Source organism: Diplodia seriata (genome assembly GCF_021436955.1).
Source record: "Diplodia seriata strain FDS-637 chromosome Unknown scaffold_8, whole genome shotgun sequence".
Taxonomy (NCBI): domain Eukaryota; kingdom Fungi; phylum Ascomycota; class Dothideomycetes; order Botryosphaeriales; family Botryosphaeriaceae; genus Diplodia; species Diplodia seriata.
Genome location: NW_027117315.1, coordinates 417202 through 443640, shown reverse-complemented (window position 1 = coordinate 443640; position 26439 = coordinate 417202). Strand labels below are relative to the sequence as shown.

The window sequence follows — 26439 nt, the reverse complement described above, 5'->3', positions numbered from 1 at the left end:
GTCGGAGCTTGCAGCGCTGGTGTTGGGCTCTTGGCTCGCTGCTGTCGGGTGCCGCACCGCCGCAGCTCAGCCCTACCCGTCCACCAGCGCCGTCGCCGCTGCCAGTCGGCCAACCCCGTCCATTGAACCATCATGGCGCCCTCTTATATACCCGCCGCCATTGCCGCGGCCCCTCGGATCTGGGAGCCCGCTCGACCGGACTGCCTCCTCTCCTCTCCCGCCGCAGGCCCTATCTTCGCCACCTACACCTCACGCCTGCTCTCGATTGCGCCTGCACCACCAGGAACCTGAGAAATGGCCGTCATGAATGGAGCGTGCATACCGGAAGGCAACAATGGACAGCCGAAGGACGCCTACTCCATGGAAGCGGAGACGAGAAAGTCTCTCGCAAGCCTGCTTCAGCTTGCAAAGACCCAGATCCCCGCCGAGTGCAGAGATGTGATTGAGAAGGCCACTTTTACCACCGACAACACTGGAAGCCCGTACTTCCCGTGTCCCTTCAAGGAGACGGAGGCTACGTCGGCCTTGAAGGCTGTTGAGGCGGGCATGGCCGCCGCCATTGCCAACCTGATCTACGGCGAGAAGGACAGGAAAATCACCGTCGATCTCGACCGCGCCTCGTCTTTCCTCTTCTCCGCATACCTCTCGACCGTGGCCGGCATGAACAAGGCGCATCCGGACGTGAAGTCGAAGCTGAAAGGTCAGCCCTCCTTTGAGCTACACAGTTGCCATTGGCTTACACAGTGTAGACACCGATCTCCTCCAAGCGCAATCCATCCTGTACCGAAGACTATCCGCGAATCTGTACGAGACCAAGAACCCGGGCGAATATTTCCACCTTCACGGTTCCCTCGAGGCAACAACCGCCTTGAACATGATTGGCTTGGAAGGACACAGACCCGATATGACGGATTATAAGGAGTGCATTAAGCTCATAGAAAGCCACGTCAAGCAATTTACTGCGGAAGAGCTGGAGAAGATGAATGCGGAAAAGAAGCAAGCTGGCGTAACGGCTTTGAAGTGGGAGGAGTTCAAAGAGACGAATCACGTAAGGCGGTCGGCTGGGAGGTTGCCGGGCATGGGCTAACGAATATTATAGGGCAAGGCGCTGCTGCAGGAACCCCCGTGGAGAGTCGAGCAGATCGAGTCGGATTCCCCGCCGGTGCCCTTCCCCGGCCTTTCCACCGCGGCACCAAAGCCTCAAGTTCTTGCTGGTATCAAGGTTTTGGAGCTCTGCAGAATTATCGCAGGTCCGGCAATGGGTCGAGGCCTGTCCGAATACGGCGCAGACGTGATCAAGGTCACTGCGCCGACCCTCCCCGACGTTCCCTTCTTCCAGGTTGACGGGAACTTGGGTAAGCACACGGCGGACCTGAACTTGAAGAAGGCCGAGGATCGCAAGGTGTTCGAGGAACTTCTCGAATCTGCCGATGTTATTTTGGACGGCTACCGGCCCGGTTCGCTTGAACGTCTTGGATACGGACCGAAGCAGCTGGTTGAGCTCACGCAGAGGCGCAAGCGAGGCATTGTTTACGTGGCCGAGGACTGCTTTGGGCACGTTGGCGAGTGGGCAGGCAGGCCGGGATGGCAACAGATTGCGGACTGTGTGACTGGCATTGCATGGGCGCAGGGCGAGTCCATGGGTCTCAACGAACCGGTTGTCCCTCCATTCCCCATGAGCGACTACGGCACTGGGTGCATGGGCACCATCGCCGCGCTCGTCGGGTTGTACAAGCGCGCCAAGCACGGCGGATCCTATCATGGAACAACCTCGCTCTGCCAGTACGACATCTTCCTCCTGCAACAGGGCCTCTATTCGAAGGAGTTGATGGACACTCTCCGGAAGGTGCACGACCCGGCATTCTTTGAGCTGAGGCATTACGACTCGGTGGACGAGGTCGGCAAGCGCGCGCTGAAGACGATGAGGCTCACGCACCCCGAACTATTCGAGAGCAAGCATCTTTTCGAGAGCCACAGCAAGGGGTTCGATGCGCCTGTCAAATTCGTCAGGCCGGTGTCGGAAGTCGAGGGCACGTGGAATGGCTTTTTGCGCCAATCAAGGCCAAACGGATTTGACGCGCCGACGTGGCAGGACTGGGAGGTTGACGAGGAAATGCTGAAGTGCTGAGTGCATTCCGGATGGTGGGCTGCATGTCTGGGACGAAGGCGTTTATTCCCTAATAGTAATGTCGTCTGCGGTGCTACATAGTACAAATGCAAACATGAAAAAGGCCAGGCCGACGCTGAGAGTATGACCGAGTGTTTCAACAACGGGCCAGACTGTCGACCGATCTTCATGGATGGTGGACATTGGCCGGGGCCCGCACGGAAAAAACCGATTGGGCGATTGGACCCATGGATGTTTTTGCTTGATGTCACAGCGCGGGGAGTAGGCATCGACGGGCCGACCAGCAGCGATCGCGGTGCTGGCGATGGACCTGCGCAAATCACGCTGCCCGACACCAACACTCCGCCCTCGCCCTCACTCCTCCGTCCCGACCTCCGCCAGCCCTTCTCGCTCCCTCCGCAGCTTCACATCTGGCATGGGGCTTGCGCGACTCGGCGCCCGCAGCAGACAGTAGCTCCAAACGGCCACGTGTTTTGACATGGCCAGCATCCAACAGCTCTCGCCAGCCCACTGCGTGCTGCTTGCAACCCACTATGCTGCCGAGTCCCACGTCGATGCCCTGCGCTCCCTATCGCTAGCGAGACCCGATGCCTTCTCCCCGGAGACACTGTTGCGCATCTTGCTCACCTTCCTGCCCGAGAGCGCCGAGCCACCGACCTACAACACCTACGCCCAAGAGGTCGCCTCGCGCTTCTACACGCAGCAGCGCCCCCAGATCGATGTCGATCCCACTCCCGTGAAAGACCTTTCCAATTCGCAGGCCCAGAAGCGCGTCAACAAGCTCGACCTACTTCCTCTAGCACACGCGTCGTGCGCCGACCTTGATGCCGACCTCCTCACGCTTTTCCTCATACACCGCGCATATCGCATAGATGCAGAGACCGGCCTGCTTGCGCTGGTTCCGCCACTGATTGATCCCTTCCTCGACCACTCCCAGCACCTGCGCGCATGGTTCATCTCAACCGTCCTCCCGCTCCTCCGGCTGGATTTCGAATACTACCCGCACGACAGCTCTCCGACATCGCTAGAGAAGTTTGGAGACATTCAGGGCTCAACCGGTGTGGAATTTCTGGTGCGGAAAGCGGAGGAAGCAAGCCTCGGGTCAGATGGCGAGGACACAACAATAGCCAGGGACATCAAGGGCATCGTGGGCCCGTGGATGTACGGCTTTGACCAAAGAAAGAGTCGGAAAGTGCACGCAATTGCGCGCCGGCGCTCGTCCGTCGCTTCGGTCGCGGAGCAGATCCACCAGGGCGATAACGCTGCTCCGGGGGCTACGAAGAACCATCATGACTGGGAACATGTCTATGCGTGGATGGTGCGCAAAGCACCGCGACGGTTTGATCTCATTAGCAGTGCCGTGGAATACTGGGATGGGCCAGGAGATGTTGACCTTGGCGGATACGAGGATCCGAGCCGCCAGGATGGTCTGGACGAAGAGCTCCAGAGTCACCTGGAAAGGCGGTATGCTCAGACGGCCTTTGCTGCCGTCTATTCCGTCGAGGACGACAGCAAGGCCATGATTGAAGCTACCCACGGCGTTCTCGTGCGCTTGGCTCAGATCATGGACTTCGTTCCTCCTCCGGATCTAGCCTCAAGCGTGGAAATGTTACCCAAGATCGATGGCCGCACAAGCGTTCTCCACGGAACTACACCTGCCATTCTGCAGCCTGATACCCTTCTTAACGTCGACCATCCATTGACTGTTCCTACAGTAGAGACGTTTGGTCTTCTTCAAATATTCGTGTACTCTGCCTACCTTCTAGCCGACCTGGGACATCCGATAGCTATAAACAACTTGGCCAAGTTCCGCTTCCATTCCGATGAGGATGATCAACTCCAGCTGGTCACCAAAATCCTCAAGAGCCTCGTCAATAGGCCCAAATCAGACGAAGAAATGTGGAAAGCAGCCCGCAACAAACTCCTCTGGCTCTGGAATTGGGGCATGGATCCGACAGAGGAGCACGCCGCGAACGGCCCTGGTGTCTTGGGGAAAATCGCGAGGTTCTCGTTGGAAGAGGTGATACTGACATCACTTCTTACGGATGGTCAACTCCAGCTAGCCATGGATATCTATCTACCGGACGAGCGAGGGCGTGACCATTTGCAAGACCAGGACATCGAAGAATGCGTTCTCCGCCAGGTCATGCAATACTACGACAACGCAAGCAACGGCAACGTCACTCGTGGAGGTATGAAGAAAGCATTAGATATCATGACCGCCTTCCAACCCTATTTTTCGGACTCGCCCGCCTTTCTCGCAACAGAAGCCCTGCTCGCTGCTACCCATTCCTTGTCGTTTTATTCCTTGACGCTTCAACATGGCGTCCCTTTTCTACCAGTCAACATCAGGATCAGCGAGGATCCTATCTCTCTGATTTCGAAGGTCTTGGAGCAGAATCCAAGGAGTTACTCCAAGCTCGACGACTTGGTCACCATTGGGCAGAATTTGGTGGCTGCACGGACGCTGGAGAGGGATGGTCCCCTGATCGACGAGCCAGAGTTCGATACAGAAGAGCGCAAAAGGGCTGCTTCGCGCCGTGTCATGGGCATGGCGATCGAGGCAGCGCTAGCCGAGGACGACTTCGAAACGGCTTATTCCTTTGTCGTCAACCGCCTTAACCCCTCATTTGATCCGATCGCATCTGGGGACTCCTCAGACACCAAGCATCAGGTAGACGACATATCCTGGAGAGCCGCGTATCTGGCCGGACGTCATCGTAGCCCCAATAGCTCCCTAGCTTCGTCACAGGCCACGGTGGCCGGCTCACCTGCTCTCCGTCGCTTGGAGCAGCGCATGGAGCTGCTCTCCCAAGCACTGCTTCTGGCTCCGCCCTCGTCGGTGCCTGAAGTGCTGACGGCATGGCGCCGCTGTGAAGAGGAGATGGCGGCCCTCTTGGCACAAGAAACGGAAGAAGAAGAGCGGTTCAACGACCACGCCGACCGCAGGGCCCCCGGCGCCTTCCCTACCCAGGCAACCTATGTCCAGCCTCGCAGAGAGGTCGGGCGAAACGCGACAGAAGAAGCGCCGATAGGACTCTTCGACGTGGCACGAGGCGCCGCGGCGGCGTTCAGCAAATCGGCGTTCCCACTGCGTGCCGGGGCTACCAGCCGTACAAGCCAGAGCGGCGGCGGCCAGGAGAGCGGCAGGTCCTCCCTCGACGCGTCGCGGAACCTGTCGATTGCGGATAGCGATCCGGGTAGCGGTGAGGAAGGTAGGGTGAGGAAGAGAGACATGGTGACTAATGCGGTGACGGGTGGGCTGGCTTCCGGACTGGGCTGGGTGCTGGGTAAGTCTTTCTCCCCTCCTTGTTCGATGCATGCTAACTTTCTTTGCAGGTGCCACGCCGAATCAGCCAGGGAATAAGTGACGACGTGCTCATGCAAGCTGATACCAGGTGGTGACTTTAGATGAGCGGGTGTCTACCAACACCTGATTACCAGTAACGAAAACATATAATGTTGTGAGAGCAAGCAAATGAATTCAATGCGACTACTGTTGGAAGGACGAGGTTGGGTTAGGAATCCACCGACCAATGGTATGCCCATGCACCTACAGTGGTACGTGAATGCTTCCAACATGTCCGAAACTCCTTTTGACGGAGCCTTGATCGGGTAGGGGGATGATGGATGCGTGTTGCGCGATGCTTCCTCGCCCGCAGCTGCCCGCCTGGCTCCTCCTGTGCCCGCATCCGACGGTCGACGTGGGCATCGGAAGCTGACTAATGGATTGACGCGGACCTCCGCTTCCTCGCGCGGGACACGCGCGCGTGGGCCGAGGGTTCGTTTTTATTATCTGCCTAATTTTTGGCTTTGGCCATTCGGATGCCTTATCCTTGCGTATGACGTCGGACGGTATCGCTCGACGACTTTTGAGCTCCTCCTCGGTCCTTCATTGCTGCTGTCCAACACCAACCATTTTCCCACCACCCATCTCAAACCCCGCGCCGACGTCACCAACCCGAGATAACCGAAATCTCGCTACAACGTCGTTTCTTCTGTCTCGATCATCGACAACAGGTCTGTGCCGCTGCCACCACACACGCTCTCTCTCGCCACATCGTCTGTCCACATCCTTACCGGGAAGAAGACAGACAGCAAGAGTGAATCTCGTCGCAGAAGAAGAGCACGGAAGGAAAGAAAAGCAAAGAATAAAAAAACATGGCGCACTCGTACGCATCCGAGTACCCGGCCGGCATCGACTTCGACCCGGCCTACAAACAGTTCTTCGAGGACTTTTACGCCACCTCGGACACGCCCGGCGCCCACGACAAGTACGCCGACAACTTCACCGACGACGCGACGTTGATCATGGCGTCCAAGACGGCCAAGGGCAGGGACGGTGCGTTTTTGACCTTTTTTTTTTTTTTTCTTTTCTTCTTTCCCCCCCTTCCCACCCGACCCTTCTTCCCATTCCTCGCTGGGCGGCTTGGGCGCTAGACGCAGGGCTTTCGATTTGCCGGACGTTAACGTATGTTGCATGCTTTTGCAGAAATCATCGCCCTCCGCCACGGCATGTGGGAGAAGGTCGCCGCGCGCACGCACTCGCCACTCAAGATCTTTCCTGCCGGCGCTGCGGGCGCGGACGAGGTTATGCTGTATGGTGTTGTCGCGTACACGCTCAAGACCGGCGGCCAGGCGAGCGTCGACTGGGCCGCGCGCGCGAACCTGGTTAAGGGTGATGATGGGAAGGTCCGGATGCGGTACTATCAGGTCTATTTGGTGGGTTTCCCTCCCTTCCCCCCTTTATGTCTTTTGGAAGCGGTTGAGGTTCGTTCGAGCTGTGTTCGGGAGGTTTGGTGTGCTGACTGACTGGCCGGTTTGCGGTTTAGGATACTGCGGCGCAGCAGGCTGCGAAATAGGTGTTTGGGGCTTTTTTCAAGTCGAAGGCAGAGGATGGAAGGGGGAGAAGAGAAGGGAATATTGTTTGCGGAAGAAGAAGAAGAAAAAGAGGAAAAGGCTGGAATGACCTCTATTCCTCGCACTTTAAAATCCAACATCCATTGTACATCATCTCAACCTTCTTGAATTTCTGTTCGCCGCATCGGTTGATCAATGGGTTCCCCCCACCGAACAACCCTCTTCTCTTTGCGCGCGCGACAAAACCCTCGGACTCGCCCAGCGCAGCTCATCAGTCGCATAGGTCCCATCAGGTGAAACCGCAAGCGATCTTTCCAAGTTTGCGTATGGGGAACTTACCAGCCGCCTCCCACAATCAGTCAATACGAGAGTTTTACGATAAGGGGGGGGGGGGGGGGGGGGGGGGGGGGGGGGGGGGGGGAAGTTCTGCTCCTTAATTTTGTACAGACTTACCGGGCCTAAACAAACCACTTGAATGATGAAACAAAATTGACATTTTCATGCACGAGGAGACTACACCCGCCGCCACCCACCCCCCTAATCAATGGACCGTGCTTCAAACACCCGCTCTGACTTCGGCCTACTCCACTTTCGAGAGATACGGAAATATGTCGACTCGCTTGCGGAGAGGAAAAACAGAAAAGAAGGGGGGAAAGTGGACTACTGCGATACGAATACGGGCGAAACATGATGCGTAGGAAGAGAGAGAGAGGGGGGCGTACGATTCGCCGCAACGATGCTGCCATCTCGACGTCGCGGTGAAGTCATGACGGGAAACCCATCCGAGACATCGCCTTTGTCCGTCCTGTGCTGACGCTGAACGGCAAGGAGAAGAATTCCGATTTGCCATGTACAACGTCTACGAAGAAGCGGAGATCTTTGTCTTTTTATCTTACAAGCCATTAGTACCAAGTGCATGGGATGCGAGACACCACCGAAAACAGTAACAGAGATCTTTCCAGTATATATGCTTCTCTCTCTATGCAAACGAAGGAAATAAGGAACTATGCAGCTACGAGTCTATCTAAAGCTCAAACGAAAACGAAAACCCTAAGATGATACAAGAATGGACAGTACGGCCAAATCGAACACGCACAAAGATGGGGTATCATTCGCGGAGAACCAGGTAACTTTGGAAAAAGCAAGCAAATCCCCCAACAAATGAGAACCGAGCCAACAAGGGTTTTGTGACTTAGCGAGTGACGGCGCCGATATATGCAAGATGATGCTGGATGATTCTCAACGTGGTCCCTTAGACCAAGACGTACAGGGCGCACATCATGGACAGACCGAGAACCATGGAGCACCAGAAGAGGACGTTCTACAATGGGTCAGCTTGACACTATAGCAGTTGTCGAATTGGCTTACGTTGAGGAGAGTCCGGCCTCTGACGGGCTTGCTCCGCTGCACCGCAACGATGGGAATCTGGAGCATCATGGCGAAAGCTCCGTAGCCACGCAGCTTCTTGGTAATGCAGCCCATGACAAGCTCGTGAGCGGCGGCGCTGATGAGGAAGGTGATGACTGTGGCGGTCGAGCGAGAGAACTTGTGGCGGGAGGCCGAGTAGACGTGACGGCGGAGGAAGCGGTGAACGGGGACGTTCCATTCACGCGAGAACTCAAGCCAGTCACAGCTGTTCCACCAGTCGGAATAGAAGTGGCGGTCCGCAAAGCCTGTTCAGTGTCAGCAATCGAGGCAACATCTCGGATGGAAAAGCAGGCTTACAAGTCATTTCGGCAAAAGCGCCAAGGGCGTACTCGAAGATGACGAGGAAAACAAGTAGGAAGATGGCAGTAAAGGGAAACAGCAGCCTGCTAATGGTCTCGAGCACGATGGTGGTACGGCCTCCAAAGGAACCGGGAAGTTCAAGCTCTGCGGCGGCAATGTCCAGCGAGGGCATGACGTATGCCTCAGTGATGAAAGTCAGAAGGAAGATGCAGCCGAACACAGCCAATGTCTTGTAGGCCAGTTCGGATTTCCTAATGCGGTCGGTACGGGGGTACTCGAGCTCGTAGCAAAGCGTGGGGCAGAAAAGATAGTCGATGTAGTTCGCGAGCGTCAGGTTCTTGGGATAGGCGACGTTACCAAGCGGCGAAACAAGCTCACGCGCGAGATCGTCACGCAAGTGTGCGAGGGAGTCGTCGTTGCCCCGGAGCGCGTCTTCTTTCTCCTCCTCGGGCGTGAGCTGGTTGAGGTGGGTTTGCGCGGTGGGATACTTCCTGGCGGCGGCCATTGAGGCAGTCTCGGGGTGGTCGAGCTCTTTGAGGCGGTGCCTTGTCTCGCTAAGATGGCCGTTGTAGAAGGCATACGAGTGCATCTTCATGTACATGACAAGATAGTGCAGGATGAAAAAGACCTGGGCGGTCCAGGTCCAGCCACGAAGGAAGGGCCACAGAGTCCAGAAGGTCATCCAAACACCCTGGTATATGCTCTGGATCAGCATTCCGTTCTTTCCCCAGCGCATATCCGGCGCGCCGCCATCGTAGAGCTTGTGGAGAGGCAGGCTAATGGCCGTCGAAGCGCACATGATCAGGTCGCTCAGGCCCATTTCCCAAATGTTGGCGGTGAAGGTGTTCCATTGGCGAATCGAAAGCGGATAGCCCGTCTCCTTGTAGTGGCCGACCATGTTGGACAAGACCATGATGGCGAGGCCAACCCAGAACAGCACGAAGAAGCCGCGGAAGTCACGGTACTCGCTTTGCGGATCGAAGTGCGAGACACGGGCGGCATAGTCGATGGTGGGGAAGATGCGCCGCTTCTGCTCGGCGCGAATCTGCTTGCGGGCAGTGGAGGTGGCGTGCACCGAAGGGGGCGCGTCAGGAGGGACAGGTGTCGACCGGCCGCTGTTGCAATCGTGTTAACTTGGGTCCCCTTTTCGGGGCAGAGCCACGACTTGCCTGGAGAGGCCCGAGGGCGGCGCCTCGTCGTTGAGGGTGCGCAGCAACTGGGGATTCTCGGGCTTCCTGGCGCGCGGCTGGGCAAGTTCTGGCATCGCATCGCCATTGGCGGCGGCGGGCTCAAAGGAAGTGGTGGTGGACATCACGGTGGATTTCCGCGACGCCCGCGGACTGGCGCAACCGGATCGAGGGTGGGGGGAGGGCGGTGCGGTCGGCGAGAGAGGGCGCGGACGAGCTCGGCAGCTCCAGGCAGGCGTTGGGGGAGTGGGTGATATATGGATGCGGAAGACACGGAGAGCTCGTGGCGGGCGACTCAGACAACAAGCTGATCCTGGGCGGGCGTCATCAGGGTTCGGGGGCCGGAGATAATATTAGGGCAGCCTAAAGCGGATGGCGGTCGGGGCCAGGAGGCTTGGCCACGGCGGGCACCGTCTGCCATCACCGAGCACCAAGCTCTCCCGCTTCATGCCCTTGCTCCTCTGACCGCCCGCGACCACGTCGACCATATCACTGCCGCCTCCCGCGCGTGCAGTCCCGCCCCGACCCCCCGTGTCCCCGCGACCCCGGCACAATGAGCTCCCGTACGTGGCCTCGCCGCCGCCGCACCTTCTACAAGCTGACCACTGTGTCCCAAAGTCAAGCAGTTCATCCGCAACGTGCGCGCCGCCAAGACCATTGCAGACGAGCGCGCCGTCGTGCAGAAGGAGAGCGCCGCCATTCGTGCCAGCTTCCGCGAGGAGAGCCATGACTCCAACGTCCGGTAAGGCAGCCCTCGCTCCCGCCCCGGCTGCCTGCTGATGCCCCGCCTAGACGGAACAATGTCGCCAAACTGCTGTATCTCTTCACCTTGGGCGAGCGTACCCACTTCGGCCAGATCGAATGCTTGAAGCTGCTGGCCTCGCCGCGCTTCGCCGACAAGCGTCTGGGCTACCTGGGCACCATGCTGCTGCTGGACGAGAACCAGGAGGTCCTGACGCTGGTCACCAATTCGCTCAAGAAGTACTACCTCCCACAACAAGTGCCCATGCCCGAGTCCTGACCGCCTTTGCAGTGACCTGAACCATCCGAACCAGTACATTGTCGGCCTCGCGCTGTGCACATTGGGCAACATCGCCTCGATCGAAATGTCCCGCGATCTCTTCCCCGAAGTCGAGACCATCCTTTCCAGCGCGAACCCCTACATCCGCCGCAAGGCTGCCATCTGCGCCATGAGAATCTGCCGCAAGGTCCCCGACTTGCAGGAGCACTTTTTCGAGAAGGCCAAGATGCTCCTCTCCGACCGCAACCACGGTGTCCTGATCTGCGGCCTGACACTGGTGACCAGCATGTGCGAGGCCGACGAGGAGGAGGGAGACGAGCTCGGTGTCATCGAAATGTTCAAGACGCTGACACCGCACCTCGTGAAGATGCTGAAGAGCCTCTCTGCCTCGGGATACACGCCCGAGCATGACGTCAATGGCATCACGGACCCCTTCCTCCAGGTCAAGATCCTCAGGTTACTGCGTGTCTTTGGCCGTGGTGACGCCCAGACCAGTGAACAGATCAACGACATTCTCGCACAGGTAAGATCTATGCGCGGGGTGAGCCGAGCACGGTCGCTGACAGGGCCAGGTTGCCACGAACACGGACTCCTCCAAGAACGTTGGAAACTCGATTCTCTACGAAGCTGTCCTTACCATTTTGGATATCGAAGCAGACTCCGGTCTGCGTGTCCTTGGTGTCAACATCCTGGGCAAATTCCTATCTAACAGGGACAACAACATCAGATATGTTGCCCTGAATACTCTCATCAAGGTCGTGGCAGTAGAGCCCAATGCCGTGCAGAGACACCGGAACACCATCTTGGACTGCCTGCGAGACCCCGACATCAGTATTCGGAGGAGAGCTTTGGACCTCAGCTTCACTCTGATTAACGAGCAGAATGTCCGCGTCTTGATTCGGGAACTACTGTCCTTCTTGGAGGTTGCCGATACTGAGTTCAAGCCGATCATGACCACCCAGATTGGCATTGCTGCCGACCGTTTTGCTCCCAACAAGAGATGGCATATCGATACCATGCTCCGCGTCCTCAAGCTGGTCAGTAGTAGCTTCCTGTCAAGAAGGCTTGTCTTTCGTTCTTCTAACTATGACTCTAGGCTGGCAACTATGTCAAGGAGCAAATTCTTGCGTCCTTCGTCCGCCTTGTTGCGAACACCCCCGACCTTCAGACGTACACGGTGCAAAAGCTGTACGCCAGCCTCAAGGATGACATTACGCAAGAAGGTCTGACGCTCGCTGGCTCCTGGGCCATCGGCGAGTATGGAGATGCGTTGTTGCGTGGTGGCCAGTACGAAGAGGAGGAACTGGTCAAGGACATCAAGGAAAGCGACATTGTCGACCTCTTTGGCACCATCCTCAACAGCAATTACGCCGGTCAAATTGTTACCGAGTACATCATCACGGCCGCTATGAAGCTTACCACGCGACTTTCCGATGCCGCCCAAGTAGAACGCCTTAGACGGTTGATGCTGTCCCACCAGACTCACCTGGATGTGGAGATCCAACAACGCGCTGTTGAGTATGGCAACCTCTTCGCGTTTGATCAGATCAGACGAGGTGTTCTGGAAAAGATGCCGCCTCCCGAGATTCGCGAGTCTCAGAGAGTGCTTGGTGAAGCAACAACAAAGAGCAAGCGGACATCGAAGATTGCGGCCAAGAAGAAGCCCAGCCAAGTGACTGAATCGGACATGCTGCTCGATTTGATGGGAGGCTCAGATGGGCCTGGGCCTGAACCAAGCTCGGCGACCAATGGCTCGAATGCCGATTTACTGGCAGATATCCTCGGAGGCGGCTCGCCCGCTCCGCAAACCGCTTCTCCGCCACCGGCGGCAGGCTCAAACGTCAACTCCATTATGGATCTTTTCAACACACCGAGTCAAAGCAGTACTCCGGTTCCCCAAGCAGCAAGACCGCCGCCGTCGGCAGATCTGTTCGGTGGTCTGGCCTCTCCGCCCCCGCAGACTGGAACCCCTCCGCCAGGAGGTGCTCCTACGCACCCGGCCTACAACAAGAACGATCTCTCAATCATGTTCCAGGTGCAGCGTAGTGGAAGCACAGCGCTGATTCTTGCGCGATTCCGTAATACCAGCAACTTTGACCATCTCAGCAACGTCACGCTACAGGCTGCGGTCCCGAAGAGCCAGAAGCTGCAATTGCAGGCAATCAGCAACGGCGAGCTGGACGGCGGCCAAGAGGCTACGCAGCAGATGAGGGTTGCTGCAGTCAGTGGCGTAAGTGACCCCACTACTCAAAAGAGCCGATCATTTGCTAATTCTCATTTCTTAGGCTCTGCCGCCGAAGCTTCGTCTCAGGTTGAAGATCGGCTACCAGAAGAACGGAGAGAATGTCCAGGAGCAGGTCGACTGGTCGGAACCGTCATGATCCCGTCTTTCTCGATGTTTTTTCTTTCGAATCTCGTAAGTGGCGGCCTGGGTGTTTGAGCAGCTTGGAAGGAGTCGCAGCCTAAGAGCAATATATCAACCCCCTCCTGCTTTGATGTCCCAGGGGCTTCGTTCTAAAAGGCGTATTTTGGTCTACCGGCGAGCAAGTATTAGAGGGAAAACGCCCAACATGTATTAGGGATATCCAGGCATGCCGGAGACGGGTCAACGTACACGCTGAGATGGGAAAAAAGAGGTCCACGTTATGCAGTTAATGAAGATGTGTAAATTGATGTTTTGAAGCAGATGTTTTTCAGAGTAAGTTGAGGGAAGAGAGGGCTAGCTAGCATTCAGCCTGAATATGAGGGTGTGGGGAAGGCCCAGCCAGCCGTGCGGCTGCTCCACAAAAGCGGCTCCACCACCCCTGGGGTGGCTGCACTTCCAAGAGCTTGGCTCTCCAGGAACTCGGTCGGTTGCCTAAAGGGCCAATGAACATTTGTTAACCAGTCAGATGTGGAAACGAGGCACTAACTACGTTGTTTTGGTAAATTATTCCCCGGAAAGGCTTGTGTACTTGATAAAAAAAAACCCCCGCTATCTTATCGATTCGACCAGCCCCGAATAACCCACACAGACAGGCCCTTTTTTGCTAAAATGGCACTTTCAAGGATCGGGAAGCTGCAAATCTACCGTGACGATCGTTGCCGCCGCTGTGCCGCCGCAAGTAGTGTGTGTGCGATTCACAATCCTTCCCCCCACTTCGAGATTCCTTCCTCCCCCTGGTCACCAACCATCCAAACGACTTTTTATTACCCCGGTCGTCGATCTCCCGCAGCTTTTTTCCCACCTACGTACGCCCCAACAGTGGGGCTCCACCACCACCACCGCCACCGTAGCCGCTTCGACGCGTGTGGCGTTGGGATGATAGGTAGGTCAAAAGGTGCAGGTTAGCCACGTTAGGTTCCGCGTCGGTGATGTCTATTATGTCGGAATCCCAAATCGGTGAAATGCTCAACACAACGACTTTTACGAAACCAAAAAAAAAAAAAAAAAAAAAAAACCTCTCAGTTCGACATAAAGACTAAAGTGGTTGAGAAACAGATGTGGTGCTGATGGATGGTACCACGGGTGGTCAGTACGTACTTAGATAGATTGGTAGTGATAAATCTATTTTTGTACATGCCTATATATATATAGAGATGATATAGATGCGTAGCTAAGCGTGTATAATAAATTACAAGGGCTAAATACAATTCGGTCGGAATCGGTATTCCATAACAACACGTCTCACGTGGGTATACACGGGTATCCGACCGTAACCCCGCATCGTTCGAAGTCGGATATCATGGACACACGTATATAAATCGAAGTTTGTTGATCGTAAGTAAGCCACATCTAGCAAGTACCTTAATCAAAGCGCATTTCTGTCACTAGCTTACGGGGGTAGCATGTCACAAAAAAGAAACGTGACGTTATCCTAAGACATAGAAGAATTCATTTGCTGTTCGCATCGGCATTTGATGCCTTTCGCCTTCCTTCGCGGAGGAAGAACATAAAAAAAAGGTATGTATAATAGCAAAATCCATCACCGTGGAAACACCGTGTAGTCAACCAAGGAAGGAAAATGCGTTGGGGTATTGTTTGAAGCCGGTGGAGCGGAAATCTCCCCTCCACCTCGAATACAGACACAAGAAAGTTGTGGATCGGTCGAAAAAAAATTGAAAAAAGACGAGACCGTGCGATGTCTCTACGCACAAAGACCTGCTAAACTTGCAAAGAAAGTATGGGAACCCCACAAACGTACGCCTATGCCGGTATGGTGAGGCTCAATCGAGCCCTCCCGAGGAAACCGAGAGCTCTTTGATAGAAGCCCTGGTAAACCAAGCAACCCGTTATATACGCCTTCTCTTGCGGCCGTGGCCAGCGATCCAAGTCCCAATTCTTTTTGTCCATGACGGGTGCAAATAGAAAAAAAGCGATGACTTTACTCCAAGAATGGGCCCAAATGAAAAAGCGAAAGAAGTAGTAAAAGAGGCGGGAGAGAGATGGCAGAGCTCAACTCCCCAAAGAAACAATGAAAACCCCCCCGTCCGGCAAGCGATAGATGACAGCAAACACACTCAGCCATTGCTCATCACTAGCCCGCCATACTCATGTCTTCGAACCCATCCATGCCGCTTGTGATGCCGAACAGGTCCTTGAGGTCCTGCTCGTTGGTGGGGGCAGGAGGGGCGTTGAAGAAGTCGTAGGGCGCGCCGAGCTCGGCGGGGCCCCAGCCCGGGATCTTGTCGTCTGTGGTGCCAAGGCTGTCCCGCCAGAAGCCGTATGGGCCAACCATCTCTTGGTTGTCCTCGTTCTGCGGAACCGTCATGTTGTTGGATTCGTCGAGCACGAAGAGCGAGTCCATCATGCTGCTGAAATCCACATCCGCGTCCATGGCACGCTTGTTCCACTCGGCATCGTCGCCCGCGATGGTGATGTTGAGCTTGTCGTTTTCGCTGATGTCGCTGCTGCCCGTCTCCTTGGAATCCTTAGTCGAAGCTGGCGAAGGAGTAGTAGCAGGGGTCGTGCTGCGAGGCTCTACCTTCTCGTTCTTCTCCCTCTCTGCCCGCTCCAGATCCTCCTTTGCGATGAATGCACTGTTGGGCAGTTCGAGCATAGCCTTGGCGACGTCTTCGTCGGCAAACATGAAGTGGAGCTGAGCTGGAGAGATCGGGCAGTCGTCCCAAGGATTCTCCGCCGGCTTCGGGGCTGACTGATCTTCCATGACGGCGTCAGTAGGCTTGTTAATGTCCTTCGTGGCCTTACTAGGCGTTCGGTGCATGGCTGGAGCGCCGCTGGAGCCAGGCGTTTGACCCTTGACCATCATCTGCGGAGTCTTGAAACTGGCCGACGGCGAGCCCTTGACGCCCGTCTGCGTTGGGACACGGTTCATCGGAGTAGCTGCAGCACCCGTAGCAGGCGTCCCCGCCTCGCCCTTGATTTGGGGCGTCTGGCCGGGCTTTGTGGCCAGTGGCTGCTTCGCCATGGCAGGCGCCGGCCTGCCGCGGTGGACAGCGTTGTTCTCCACCTTCGGCTTTGCCGTTCCATCGGGGTTGAGTCCCAGACCCTCGTTGACGGCGTCGATGGCAAACTTCAGAGGATCCTCCACCTTGGCGTGCGCATCCTTCACGTGGCTCTCAAGCTCGTCTTTTGTCTCGAAGCCTCTCGCACTGTGGTCGCAAGTGGGGTGCGGACAGGGGAAGCTTGGCTTCGCAGGCATCACTGGCGCGGCTGGCTGAGGGCCGTCGCGCCTTGTAAGCTCCGGAGAGGGCTTGTTGCCGACCAGCGGTGAAGTCGTCTGAACGGGTGTCTGGCTCGGTGTGGATGTGGCAGACATTCCAGGAGCCGTCTTCCTCTTCTTGTTTTGTGGCAGCTTGAGCTTCTCCGGAGTAAGTGGGTTCGCGGCATTGGGAGCGTAAAGGGGAGCACCGTTCGGAGACTGGCCACCGCCAAACGAGAACGGTGGCACAGCAGAAGTCGGAGCAGCTGGAGGCTTGGCGCCAGCGTTGGAAGGCGCACGCGAGCGTTGCAGTTGCTCTTGTCGCAGCTTCTCCAAGTTGACGGCATTGAGCTCCGCCCCTTGCCCACCCTGGGTGTTGGCAGCGCCCGGCTGTTGCTGCTGCGCTCCTTCCTGCCCATTAGCTTGCGACTGAACCTTGTCGCTGTGGCTCTCGGCGACGACGCTCTTGATGTAGGCGCTGACGTGGTTGAGCAACTTCTGAAGCGTCTGCGGGGTGATGGAGACGTTTTCCTTGAGCCTCCGTTGAGGGTCTAGTTGCGCGTTCAACATATGGCGCTGGCTCAAGTCAGTATCATGATTCGACAACACGTGGAACATGCAACTTACGACTTGGATGATATTCTTCGCACGATCCGCGTCACGATGCTTGACCCAGTCCATGAACATGATCTGGTCAAGTTTGTTAATCCACGTAAGAGCCTTTTGCACTTCAGCCGCCATCTGCTCCTTCGCCGCCTGAGAAAGCTCCTGGATCGGTGGTCTCTCCATGGTCTTCATGTTTTCTTGCATCATGGCGGTAAACAGTCGCTTCAACTCATTCTGCTGAGCGGGGCCCTGCGACTGCGCAATGTTACCCGCAGCCTGTGCCTGTCGGTTGCCTTGGGCCTGGGCGGCTTGAAGCATTGACTGGCGAACAGCTGCTTGTTGCTGCGGGTTCAGCGCCGCGAACTGCTCTCTGCTTATGGCGGGTGGCCGCTGCTGCGATTGGGACGGCTGCATGGGTGGCGCCTGGTTCTTGGCGGGATCTTGAACCTCGACAACATCGTCGCTCGACGGTCTCTTGACGCCCTTCGAAGCCTGCATCTTGGGAGTAGCGTTCGGTGCTTGGCCAGGCTGTGGGCCAGGCCTGGGAGGCGCTTGAGCCTGCTGCGCAAGTTTCGGTTGAGGAGTGGCCTGGGGTTGAGGAGGCTGGCCAGGTCGTTGCGGTTGCTGCATTTGGCCCGGCGGCACACCGAGACCTCCGCCAGGTACCTGCTGCATCATGCCCTGCTGCGGGCCCTGCTGCTGCAACTGTTTCTGCTGTTGCAGCCGGATCATCGCAATCTGCTGCCTTAATGAGTCATCTGATAGGTTGGCGACCTTTGGACCTTGCTGTTGCCTGATCCTCTGGATGTCCTGCGGTGAGATTTGCTGGGCAAGGGTGATGATGCGCTGGCGTTGAGTAGCCGCCAGCTGTTGTTGCATCTGCGCTTGGTTTCCGCCGCCACCGGCCATCATTGGCGCCTGAGGAGCCTGCCCGTTCGGGTGGCCTGGGCCAAGAGCGCCACCGGCGCCGTTTGGCAATCCCCCAGGAAGTCCGTGCATGCCTGCATTGTTCGCCTGCTGCTGTTGCTGTGCTTGAGCTTGCTGTGTCATCCTCTCGAACTGGGTTCGCTGGAAATCGGTCAACTTGTCCATGGAGATGACACTGGGATTCCTGGACGCCCACTCCTTCAGCTGGCCCCAAGACTTGATGTTATCCGGCAAAGATACGCCTTGGTTCCTCATGCCCTGCGTCACCATTGGGGGGAAAGCAGTTTGGTCCATGCGCTGTAGGATCTGGGGGTTAAGGGCGGGGCTGTTCTGCTGATGTTGCTGTCTTCGAAGCAGTTCTTGCTGGAGGCGCTGCTGCATTTGAGCTTGGTTCATCATCCCCATCTGTTGGTTCTGTTGCAGGAAATTCTGTCCCATGCCCATAGGTCCTCCTGGCTGTCCACCTTGCAACGCTTGTGGATGCATCTGCTGGCCAGGCTGCGAGACATTCGCATTACCTCCCCAGCCACCTTGTTGCTTCTGAGCGATCCACCTTCCAAGTACGACACGGAATTGCTCCTCAGGCAGCTCCAGCATCTTTGATCTTATAGGTAGCGGGACATCGGCCGGAATCTGGCTTGCTCGGGAAGCTTGAGGGGCTCCGGGCATCTGCGCTTGAGCAGCCGCAGCTCTTTGTTGCGCGATCTGAACAGCTTGCGCGGCGGCGTTGATCCCTTGGCCCATGCCCTGTGGCATCTGCTGACCGGGTTGCTGCGGCCGCGGCTGAGGTGTTGCGCTCCCTTGCTGGCCCGGCGGTACCATCGGCCGAGTCAGCATCGGCATCGCCCCGTTCTGAGGCTGGCCTGGCCCCATGTTGAAGCCGCCCATTTGGTTGCGAAGAGCCATTTGCTGGGCTTGGGCCTGTGATTGGGGGACGCCTTGGCCGCGCGCTTGTGCCTGTGCGGCCTGTGCCTGCATTTGTCGAATCGCGTTCTCTCGCTGCGCCTGCTGCAGACTAAAAGGAGCTTGCTGGCCGGGATTCCTGTTTTGGCCAGGCGGCATCCCTTGGCCGTTTACTTGTCCAGGTTGCCCGCCGCCCATCGGGTTGAAACCGCCCATCTGGTTGAGGTTGGCGTTATTGCTTGCAGGGACTACGTCGTGCCCTGCTTGGGCGGAGCGCATGGCATCTGCTTGCTGGTTGGTGAGTTGGGCGAAATCGAAGTCGGCATTACCAGGGATGCCGGCTTGTTGAGGCTGTACGTTGCCCATCTGAGGGGTCCGCTGCATCATTCCTTGGTTCGGCGCTCCACGACCCATACCCTGATCTTGCTGCTGTCCGAACTGGCCGCCTTGTCCTACTTGCTGACCCTTTTTCATGGCCATGAGCATCGATTGTGCGCGGTTTCGGCAGTGGAGCATGACCGGGTCGACGTTTCGCGATTCCAGCATTTGCCGCCTTTCGGGAGCCAACTGCGCAATCTGAGCCCGAATCTTTGCCTCCTCTTGCGGTGTGACCCTCTGCCGTAATGTTCTTGTCATGGCCTCGAGCCTCTGCTGCTCCTCCACAGTGAGTTGCTGGGGCCCTCTTTGCATCTGCTGCTGCATGGGTTGTTGCTGAGCTTGAGGCTGAAGACCAGGGTTCTCCATCCCCATGGATGACGGGTTCTGGGTCATGGGCAGCGGCGAAGCTTGCATTTGATGTTGCAGTTGGGGAGGAAATGGCTGCTGAAATGCGTTCTGGCCTTGGTTCGATCCGCTAGGCTGCATCGGTGTCTGGGGCAACATGCCCGCCTGGGGGTTTGCGGCATTGTTTCCGGGATGCATCATGGATGCTTGCACCGCTTGCATATTTTGTTGGCGCATGCTCTGAAGGCGCGTCAAGAGGTCCTTCACAGCCCTGATGTAGTCATCCTGGGAGGCGTCAGTGCGACGGTTCAAAGGGTCAGGCGCACGCTTAGCTTACTCTGCTCTGGGCCTTGACGAAGCGTTCATTCTCGTTTCCGAACGCCATTTGTAGCACTTGCTGGTCTGGCGTGTCGGGTTTTGCCAGCCTTATCGCGGTATAGCTAAGGCAGAAGTCAGCGACCGGGATTTGGACAAAGGCGCGAGGGAGAATTACATGTTCCAGAGCATGCCCGCACGCTGCTCGGCGTTAAGGGAGGCCTGCCATTGTCCATGTGTGGGGCGATGCGAGTTTCGCAGCTGGGTGAGTATGACTTGCTGCAGCCGTTGGTGTTGCGGCGGCGGGGCGTGCTGCTGCTGCCCCATCATGTTGCCAAAGTTTTGTGTGTTCATCTTTCGTGGAAGCCAGGGCCTGTCCGTCAGGCCGAACGAGAATCAAGCGCGAAGGAACCCCAAAGCCAGCCGGGGGCGGATAGCGAGCGAGATTCGCACGGCAATCGGAAGCGGGCAGCGAAGACGCGAGCGACGGCGAGCGAGGTTAGGGCGCGATCGTCGAGGGTTGCGCGGTAGAAGGCTACCAGCTGGGCTGATCGAAGGGCGATGCAGCCAGGCAGCCAGCGGTAGCTAGGCTGGAGGTCAGGCGACGGGCACCATGCACAGTCGGGTGCTCGAGGGTCGCAGGCGGCAGCAGTCGAGGCAGGCGGGCGGGCGCGGTGCGTGGGCTCGGAGAGTCGTGGCAGGTCGAGGAGCGATGCCGTGGGCGAGCAGGTGAGGCTGTGGCTTGCGCGCGGCGGACGAAGCAATGCCTGCTAGTGTGCTGGAGCCGGGGAGGGAAGGAAGGACTGGGCGCACGTAGCACCAAGGGCAACGAGGCAGTTTTGGCACGGACTCGCCTCTGCGGCTCGTCTCGTAGCGTTGGTGAGGCGGAGGAGAGAGGGAGAGAGAGGCGAGGATATTCGCGAGCTGATACGGTGTAGTTGACGGGGAGGCCCAGTAGTGCCTTGTTGGCAGATGACGGGCTGGGACTGACGGTGTGAAGCGGCTTGCGCTCTGATCGCTGGCGCCCCGCAGGCTTATTGGGTCGCCGCGGTACTCGTGACGCCGCACGCGTCCAGCAAACACAGCGTGCCAGGCCCGGGCAGTAATGTCGCAGACGTGCGCGCACCCCGGTCGCGAAAAGCTTGCTGGCGGCAGCGGCTTCGAATGGCGAGGGTGAGGGCTGCAGTGCTGTAGCGAAGAGTCGCGCTCGATGCTCGTCCGCGGCGCCAGGCCCGGCTGAGCTAGCCAGGCGGCCGTTCCCAGGCTGGGCCGGACAAGGCCCCGGCCAATCAGCGCGACGCCCATCGATGCGCCGCCGAAGCCCTGCAGCAGCACCAAGCCGCACGGCCAGCTGTGCGCGGCGACGCGACAAGCGACAAACGACGACGATATTGCACGCGCTGCCCAGTGCGGCGCTGGGAAATGAAGCCGCGGTGCTCGCAGTCCGCCGCGCTCAAACGCCCCAACGGCGACGGCGACGGCGCTGGGGTTGGGGCTTTGTGCGCGTCTCAAACGTTGTCGACGGCAGCGCTCAGCTAGCGGCCCAGCCACAGCCCTCGTCGCCGCTCGCCGCGGGCGGCCTCTACCATGCGCTGGAATAAGGCTGCATCTGCAGCGCACACCTGCGCCAATCACCCGCAGCCGCGAAGCGGTGTAGGCCCTGCCTCCCGCCACGATGTGGTCGCATCAACCGATCCTGTCTCTCGACACACAGCTACCCCACAACAAACGGTCCGCCTACCTAACCTAGGGCCGGCGATCTTCATAATTAGGCCGTCGCGCGCGAATCCGTCATGCACTTGGAGGCGTCTGGCAGTTATAGCGCCGATTCAGGGACCATCATCTCGTTGAGCTTCGCTACGCTGCTAAAAACAACACCCGCCCATCGCCCATCACGCGGCCCGCACGCCCTTGAACTCGCGCGTGATGTTGGTGATGGCCTCCTCCACCGGCAGCCGCTCCATGCTGCTCGCGCCGTAGAAGCCGTGCACCCCCTTCGTCCGGCGCAGGACGTACTCCGCGTCTTGCGGTCGCGCGATCGGGCCACCGTGGCAGAGCACGAGCACGTCCGGACTGATGCCGGCCGCGACGTCGCGCATCTCCTGGATCAGCTTTACGCAGTCGTCAAGGCTCTTGCCGCTCTGGGCGCCGATCGACCCGGCCGTCGTCAACCCCATGTGCGCCACGATAATGTCGGCCCCGGCTCGCGCCATCTTCTCTGCCTCGTCGACGCTGAAGGCGTACGGCGTCGTGAGCAGTCCCATCGCGTGCGCCGTCTTGACCATGGCGACCTCGACGTCGAAGCCCATGCCCGTTTCCTCGAGGTTCTGCCGGAACTGGCCGTCAATGAGGCCAACCTGGATAGACATGGTGAGCCGGCGTCGCCTATTGTGTCAGGGGCACCCTTGCCGGGCGATGGTGGCTTGGGGGCTTGGGGGCGTGGCGAACGTACAGTCGGGAAGTTCTGCACTCCCGCGAACCCTATATCCTGCAATTGCTTCAGGAACGCCGGCATGGTGCGGAACGGATCCGTGGCGCACACGCCGGCAAGCACTGGCGTGTGCTCGACGATGGGCAGCACCTCTTTCGCCTGGGCGTTTGGGGTCAGCTCCTACTGCCTATCCGTTCCTTATACTGCGTAGGCCAATCGACTAATTGCGGAAGGATTCGGTGCCTCTTGGCTGGCGACGCAGAAGGGGTCTCGACCTACCATGTCCAGCACAACATCGTTGGCATTGCCGTAGGGCATCAGCCCGGCCAGCTGCACCCATCAGCATCCGCCCAGGCCTGGCATGCAGGGGAAGTCCTTACCGAGCCTCGACCGGCCATGCGGAACCTCCCGGAGTTGTAGACAATGATGAGGTCTCCGCCGCCTTTCTCGACGAATTTGGCGGACAGGCCGATGCCTGCAACGGGAGTAGTCAGCCAGACTTCTGGGGAGAGATGGACAGAGACTAACCTGCGCCAGCTCCGACGATGGATTTGCCATTGGCTGCGTCGGTGCGTAGCTTTGCGAGGATCTCGGCGCGGTTCGTTGGCGGGGCCATCTCCGCAGTCACTTCGAACTTCAAGGTGTGCTGAAGGTGTATCGTCGTCGCGAAGACCACTATTGTTGCGTTGTTGTTCGAACAATGTCGTCCGAGTCAATGGAAGGTGCACCCCACCCGTCGGCCTGCAGGATGGCGTCACTGCTCCCACCCCGCCCTGCACGACGTCGATCTCCCTTCTGCTTGCTACTTCACCCCGCCAGTCTGCAAGACACGATGCAGTGATCCTGACTTCTGCTCGACTTGTACGCCCATCGCATTCCTTGAGCGCGTTTCATCGAAGTCATCGCAGCGAAGCTCACTCTCGGTGGTGAATTCGTAGTTGGCTCGAGTCCCGGAAACCACAACAGTCATCACATAATATTGACTTTGCAACCACCGTCCCTTGTGCAATCGTGCCTCATTTTCTCTGCCTCGCTTCTCTCCACTCGACAATATGCCCAACATCATTCTTCTGGGTACCTGCGACACAAAACTCGAAGAGCTATTGTTCACCCGGGAGCAGATTCTCGCCCATGAAGGCACAACAGTCACTCTGCTCGATGTTGGCCGCACAACCATTCCCAACCCCGCCATCACCGTCAGCCCAGAGGAGCTTGCCACCAGCTATGCCCCGGCGGACGCGCCCTCGGACATCAGCACCCTGCACCGAGGCCAGCTCAGCAAGCACATGGCCGCCTGCGCCACAAACTACGTCCGCAAGCTCCTCGATGGCCAACAGCAGGACCAGCCCGTCACGGCAGTCATCGGCCTCGGCGGCAGCAGCGGCACCTCCCTCTCCGCCGCCGTCATGCGGGATGCCTTCCCCATGGGCTTCCCCAAGCTCATCGTCAGCACCATCGCCAGCGGGGAAACGGGCCCCATCATCGGCGAGACCGACATCACCCTCATGTACTCCATCGTCGACATCGCCGGCCTCAACACCATCCTCCGCGCCGTCCTCTCCAACGCCGCCGCCGCCATCGCCGCCATGGCCCACGCCTACCACAAAAACACCCTGACCCCCTCGAACCAACCCACCACCAACGACCCCGCCGCCGCCGCCAAAAAGACCCCCATCCGCCTCGGCATCACAATGTTCGGCGTCACCACGCCCGCCGTCACAACCATCCGCCAGCACCTCGCCACGCTCTCCTCGCAGCCCGCCACGCAATGCCCCTACTCCTTCCCCGACACCCACGTCTTCCACGCCACCGGCCACGGCGGCCTCGCCTTCGAGCGTCTGATCCGCGCCGGCGCCCTCGACGCGGCCATTGACCTGACGACGACCGAAATCGCCGACCACGTCGTCGGCAACGGCGCCGCCATGTCCGCCGGCCCGGCCCGGCTGGATGCCGCCGCCGCCAAAGGCATCCCGCAGGTGGTCTCGCTCGGCGCGACGGATATGGCGAATTTTGGGCCGAGGGGCAGCGTGCCCGAGGTTTTTGTGAGTGGCGGCAGGAAGGTTTTCGAGCATAATGCGAGCGTGACGCTCATGCGCACGAGCGTGGGTGAGTGCAAGCGTATTGGGGAGTTTGTGGCGGAGAAGTTGAGGGGGGCGAGCAGGCCGGAAAGGGTGCAGGTGTGGGTGCCGCGTGGTGGGGTTAGTGTGATGAGCGTGGCTGGCGGCGTGTTTGAGGACAAAGAGGCGGACGAGGCGCTGTTCAAGGCGGTGAGGGAGGGGTTGGAGGGGAGCGGGGTGAGGGTCGTGGAGGATGAGAGGGCGATTAATGACGAGGGGTTTGCGAGGGCGGTTGTGGATGCGTTGGTGGGGATGTTGGGGGAGGGGAGGGAAGAGTCAGTGAGTGGGTAGGTGGGTGGGTGGCGGATGCTGCCTTTGGTTGTTGTTTTTGTTAGGTGTAGACGGGTAGATGCATGTAATGGATGGATGGATAGGATGATTGGTCGGAGACTCTTTCCTACTGCGTCGGGCCACTTCGTACGATCAACACTGTTGGCTCACAGCGGGAACAAACTTCACTGTCTTTCGAAAAGACCCGTGTAGTCTCTCCAGGCACAACCTAGCAATCACTGAGCTTCTGTGACTTCTTCCCGACGGCTTCGGGACATTCTACTGCAGGTGTCGCAAGCAGAGGTAAGGCGGTACTCACAGATCTTACCATCAGATCCCCATACCGTGTCACCACGACAACAACAACAACAAAAAAAACCAACTCCCAAGTTCGAACCACGCCGCGAACACGCTCACCACCACCAAGATCAGAGGCAAAAAAGGCAAAAAACTATATGAGCTTACTCAACCCGTGAGGGGAGCGTGCTATATAGGAACAGGCTCTTTGAGAACCGCCTGTTTTTTCCGGTTATACCGTTCGACCAACCCCAGTCTCACCTGGGCGCCCACGCTCCTAGCTGTCGTCGGAAGAAGAATTCGAAACCCAGTTATGGGAACGGTTCCGCTGTCATTCAGCCAGTCTCATTGCGGGACGGGTCTATACTGGGAATTTTGACTTTGTTAATTATATGGCCAACCCCGCCCCACGACAGCAAATCCTACCGCAATGCAACGACCGACAGTTTCCGGAACAACCAGTCAGCCCAGCCTTACAGGCCACCCACCCACCCACCCGTGAGACTACACAAAACCAGGCGGGCCGTCATCATCGGCAGATCCAGTGCATGAGCGAGTGTCCGCCCGCCCGCCCTCTTCCCGGCTAGACCTTCTTCATATCGTTGCCTTCGCCGTCCATATATGTCTCGGTCTTCCCGAGACATTATTGCATGACCGGTTCACGTAGTTCGTCACGCGCCGGCCACTTTGATCTGCCTTCCGCCTCTTCCTCTCTCCTCCACAACAAAGACCGCACGGTAGCGCGAGCTAACCCCCCATATCCGAACTCGGAATCCGCACGGATCGCTCATGTTACGCCCTCGCTAGTCTTGCTGAATGGATAGGGTAAGATGCGTGCTGTGGAGCGTTGAGCCGTAGTCGCTTGCGAATGCATTTTTTGCAGACTGCGAAGTCTCAACTCTTCTCTGTCGCCCGCCCATGTTTTTGATCAACACCATGCGTCTTGAACGACTCTCATGCCCAAATCTGCGGATTCACCATATGTCAGGATCAATCTGCCGGGCTAACCAGCGTTCCTCCTCCGGTGCCATTGTCCTTTGGTGCCTGGCCGAGCTTTCTGTGACCTCAGAATAGGGATTTTACTATACTGTTGGGTCACAATTCTTCTTTTTGTGCTGAAACCAGATGATTTGGTGATATATTGATGGTTTCGCTGTAAAAAGAGCACAGGCTCTGGAAACGCGTACGAGAATTACGGTCCTAAAAACGGCTGATGCAATGTACCATCACCCTTGTGGGTAAAGCCGTATAACTCTTATTATCTACCAACATTACTAGCAGATA

At 57.8% G+C, this 26439-nt stretch overlaps 8 protein-coding genes across 8 annotated transcripts; 5 read left to right on the top strand and 3 right to left on the bottom strand.

Annotated features, from left to right (window-relative positions):
* Positions 1 to 294: 294 nt before the first annotated feature.
* On the top strand, positions 295 to 2128 carry SLS55_007727 (uncharacterized protein; the record flags this gene model as incomplete). The annotated part of the gene is made up of 3 exons (XM_066779143.1): positions 295 to 700; positions 750 to 1048; positions 1100 to 2128. The coding sequence occupies 3 exons, from the start codon at positions 295 to 297 to the stop codon at positions 2126 to 2128; spliced, it is 1734 nt and encodes a 577-aa protein (XP_066629947.1).
* Positions 2129 to 2606: 478 nt separating this feature from the next.
* SLS55_007726 (uncharacterized protein) lies at positions 2607 to 5499 on the top strand (the record flags this gene model as incomplete). The annotated part of the gene is made up of 2 exons (XM_066779142.1): positions 2607 to 5418; positions 5468 to 5499. 2 exons carry the CDS (start codon positions 2607 to 2609, stop codon positions 5497 to 5499), a joined length of 2844 nt encoding a protein of 947 aa, XP_066629946.1.
* Positions 5500 to 6289: 790 nt separating this feature from the next.
* On the top strand, positions 6290 to 6990 carry SLS55_007725 (uncharacterized protein; the record flags this gene model as incomplete). The annotated part of the gene is made up of 3 exons (XM_066779141.1): positions 6290 to 6470; positions 6621 to 6850; positions 6961 to 6990. 3 exons carry the CDS (start codon positions 6290 to 6292, stop codon positions 6988 to 6990), a joined length of 441 nt encoding a protein of 146 aa, XP_066629945.1.
* Positions 6991 to 8240: 1250 nt separating this feature from the next.
* On the bottom strand, positions 8241 to 10028 carry ARE2_1 (Sterol O-acyltransferase 2 (Sterol-ester synthase 2); the record flags this gene model as incomplete). Its single annotated transcript, XM_066779140.1, has 4 exons — positions 8241 to 8309; positions 8357 to 8661; positions 8714 to 9761; positions 9879 to 10028. 4 exons carry the CDS (start codon positions 10026 to 10028, stop codon positions 8241 to 8243), a joined length of 1572 nt encoding a protein of 523 aa, XP_066629944.1.
* A 428-nt stretch (positions 10029 to 10456) lies between these two features.
* On the top strand, positions 10457 to 13305 carry APL4 (clathrin associated protein complex large subunit; the record flags this gene model as incomplete). The annotated part of the gene is given in 7 exon segments (XM_066779139.1): positions 10457 to 10466; positions 10522 to 10645; positions 10696 to 10917; positions 10937 to 11447; positions 11491 to 11961; positions 12021 to 13154; positions 13210 to 13305. 7 exon segments carry the CDS (start codon positions 10457 to 10459, stop codon positions 13303 to 13305), a joined length of 2568 nt encoding a protein of 855 aa, XP_066629943.1.
* A 2136-nt stretch (positions 13306 to 15441) lies between these two features.
* SLS55_007722 (uncharacterized protein) lies at positions 15442 to 20110 on the bottom strand (the record flags this gene model as incomplete). Its single annotated transcript, XM_066779138.1, has 3 exons — positions 15442 to 17142; positions 17194 to 19996; positions 20106 to 20110. The coding sequence occupies 3 exons, from the start codon at positions 20108 to 20110 to the stop codon at positions 15442 to 15444; spliced, it is 4509 nt and encodes a 1502-aa protein (XP_066629942.1).
* A 1822-nt stretch (positions 20111 to 21932) lies between these two features.
* On the bottom strand, positions 21933 to 23087 carry TM1 (ToMV susceptible protein tm-1(GCR26); the record flags this gene model as incomplete). The annotated part of the gene is made up of 5 exons (XM_066779137.1): positions 21933 to 22397; positions 22493 to 22630; positions 22751 to 22801; positions 22852 to 22946; positions 23000 to 23087. 5 exons carry the CDS (start codon positions 23085 to 23087, stop codon positions 21933 to 21935), a joined length of 837 nt encoding a protein of 278 aa, XP_066629941.1.
* Positions 23088 to 23523: 436 nt separating this feature from the next.
* On the top strand, positions 23524 to 24879 carry SLS55_007720 (uncharacterized protein; the record flags this gene model as incomplete). The annotated part of the gene is made up of 1 exon (XM_066779136.1): positions 23524 to 24879. The coding sequence occupies one exon, from the start codon at positions 23524 to 23526 to the stop codon at positions 24877 to 24879; it is 1356 nt and encodes a 451-aa protein (XP_066629940.1).
* Between the last annotated feature and the right edge of the window lie 1560 nt (positions 24880 to 26439).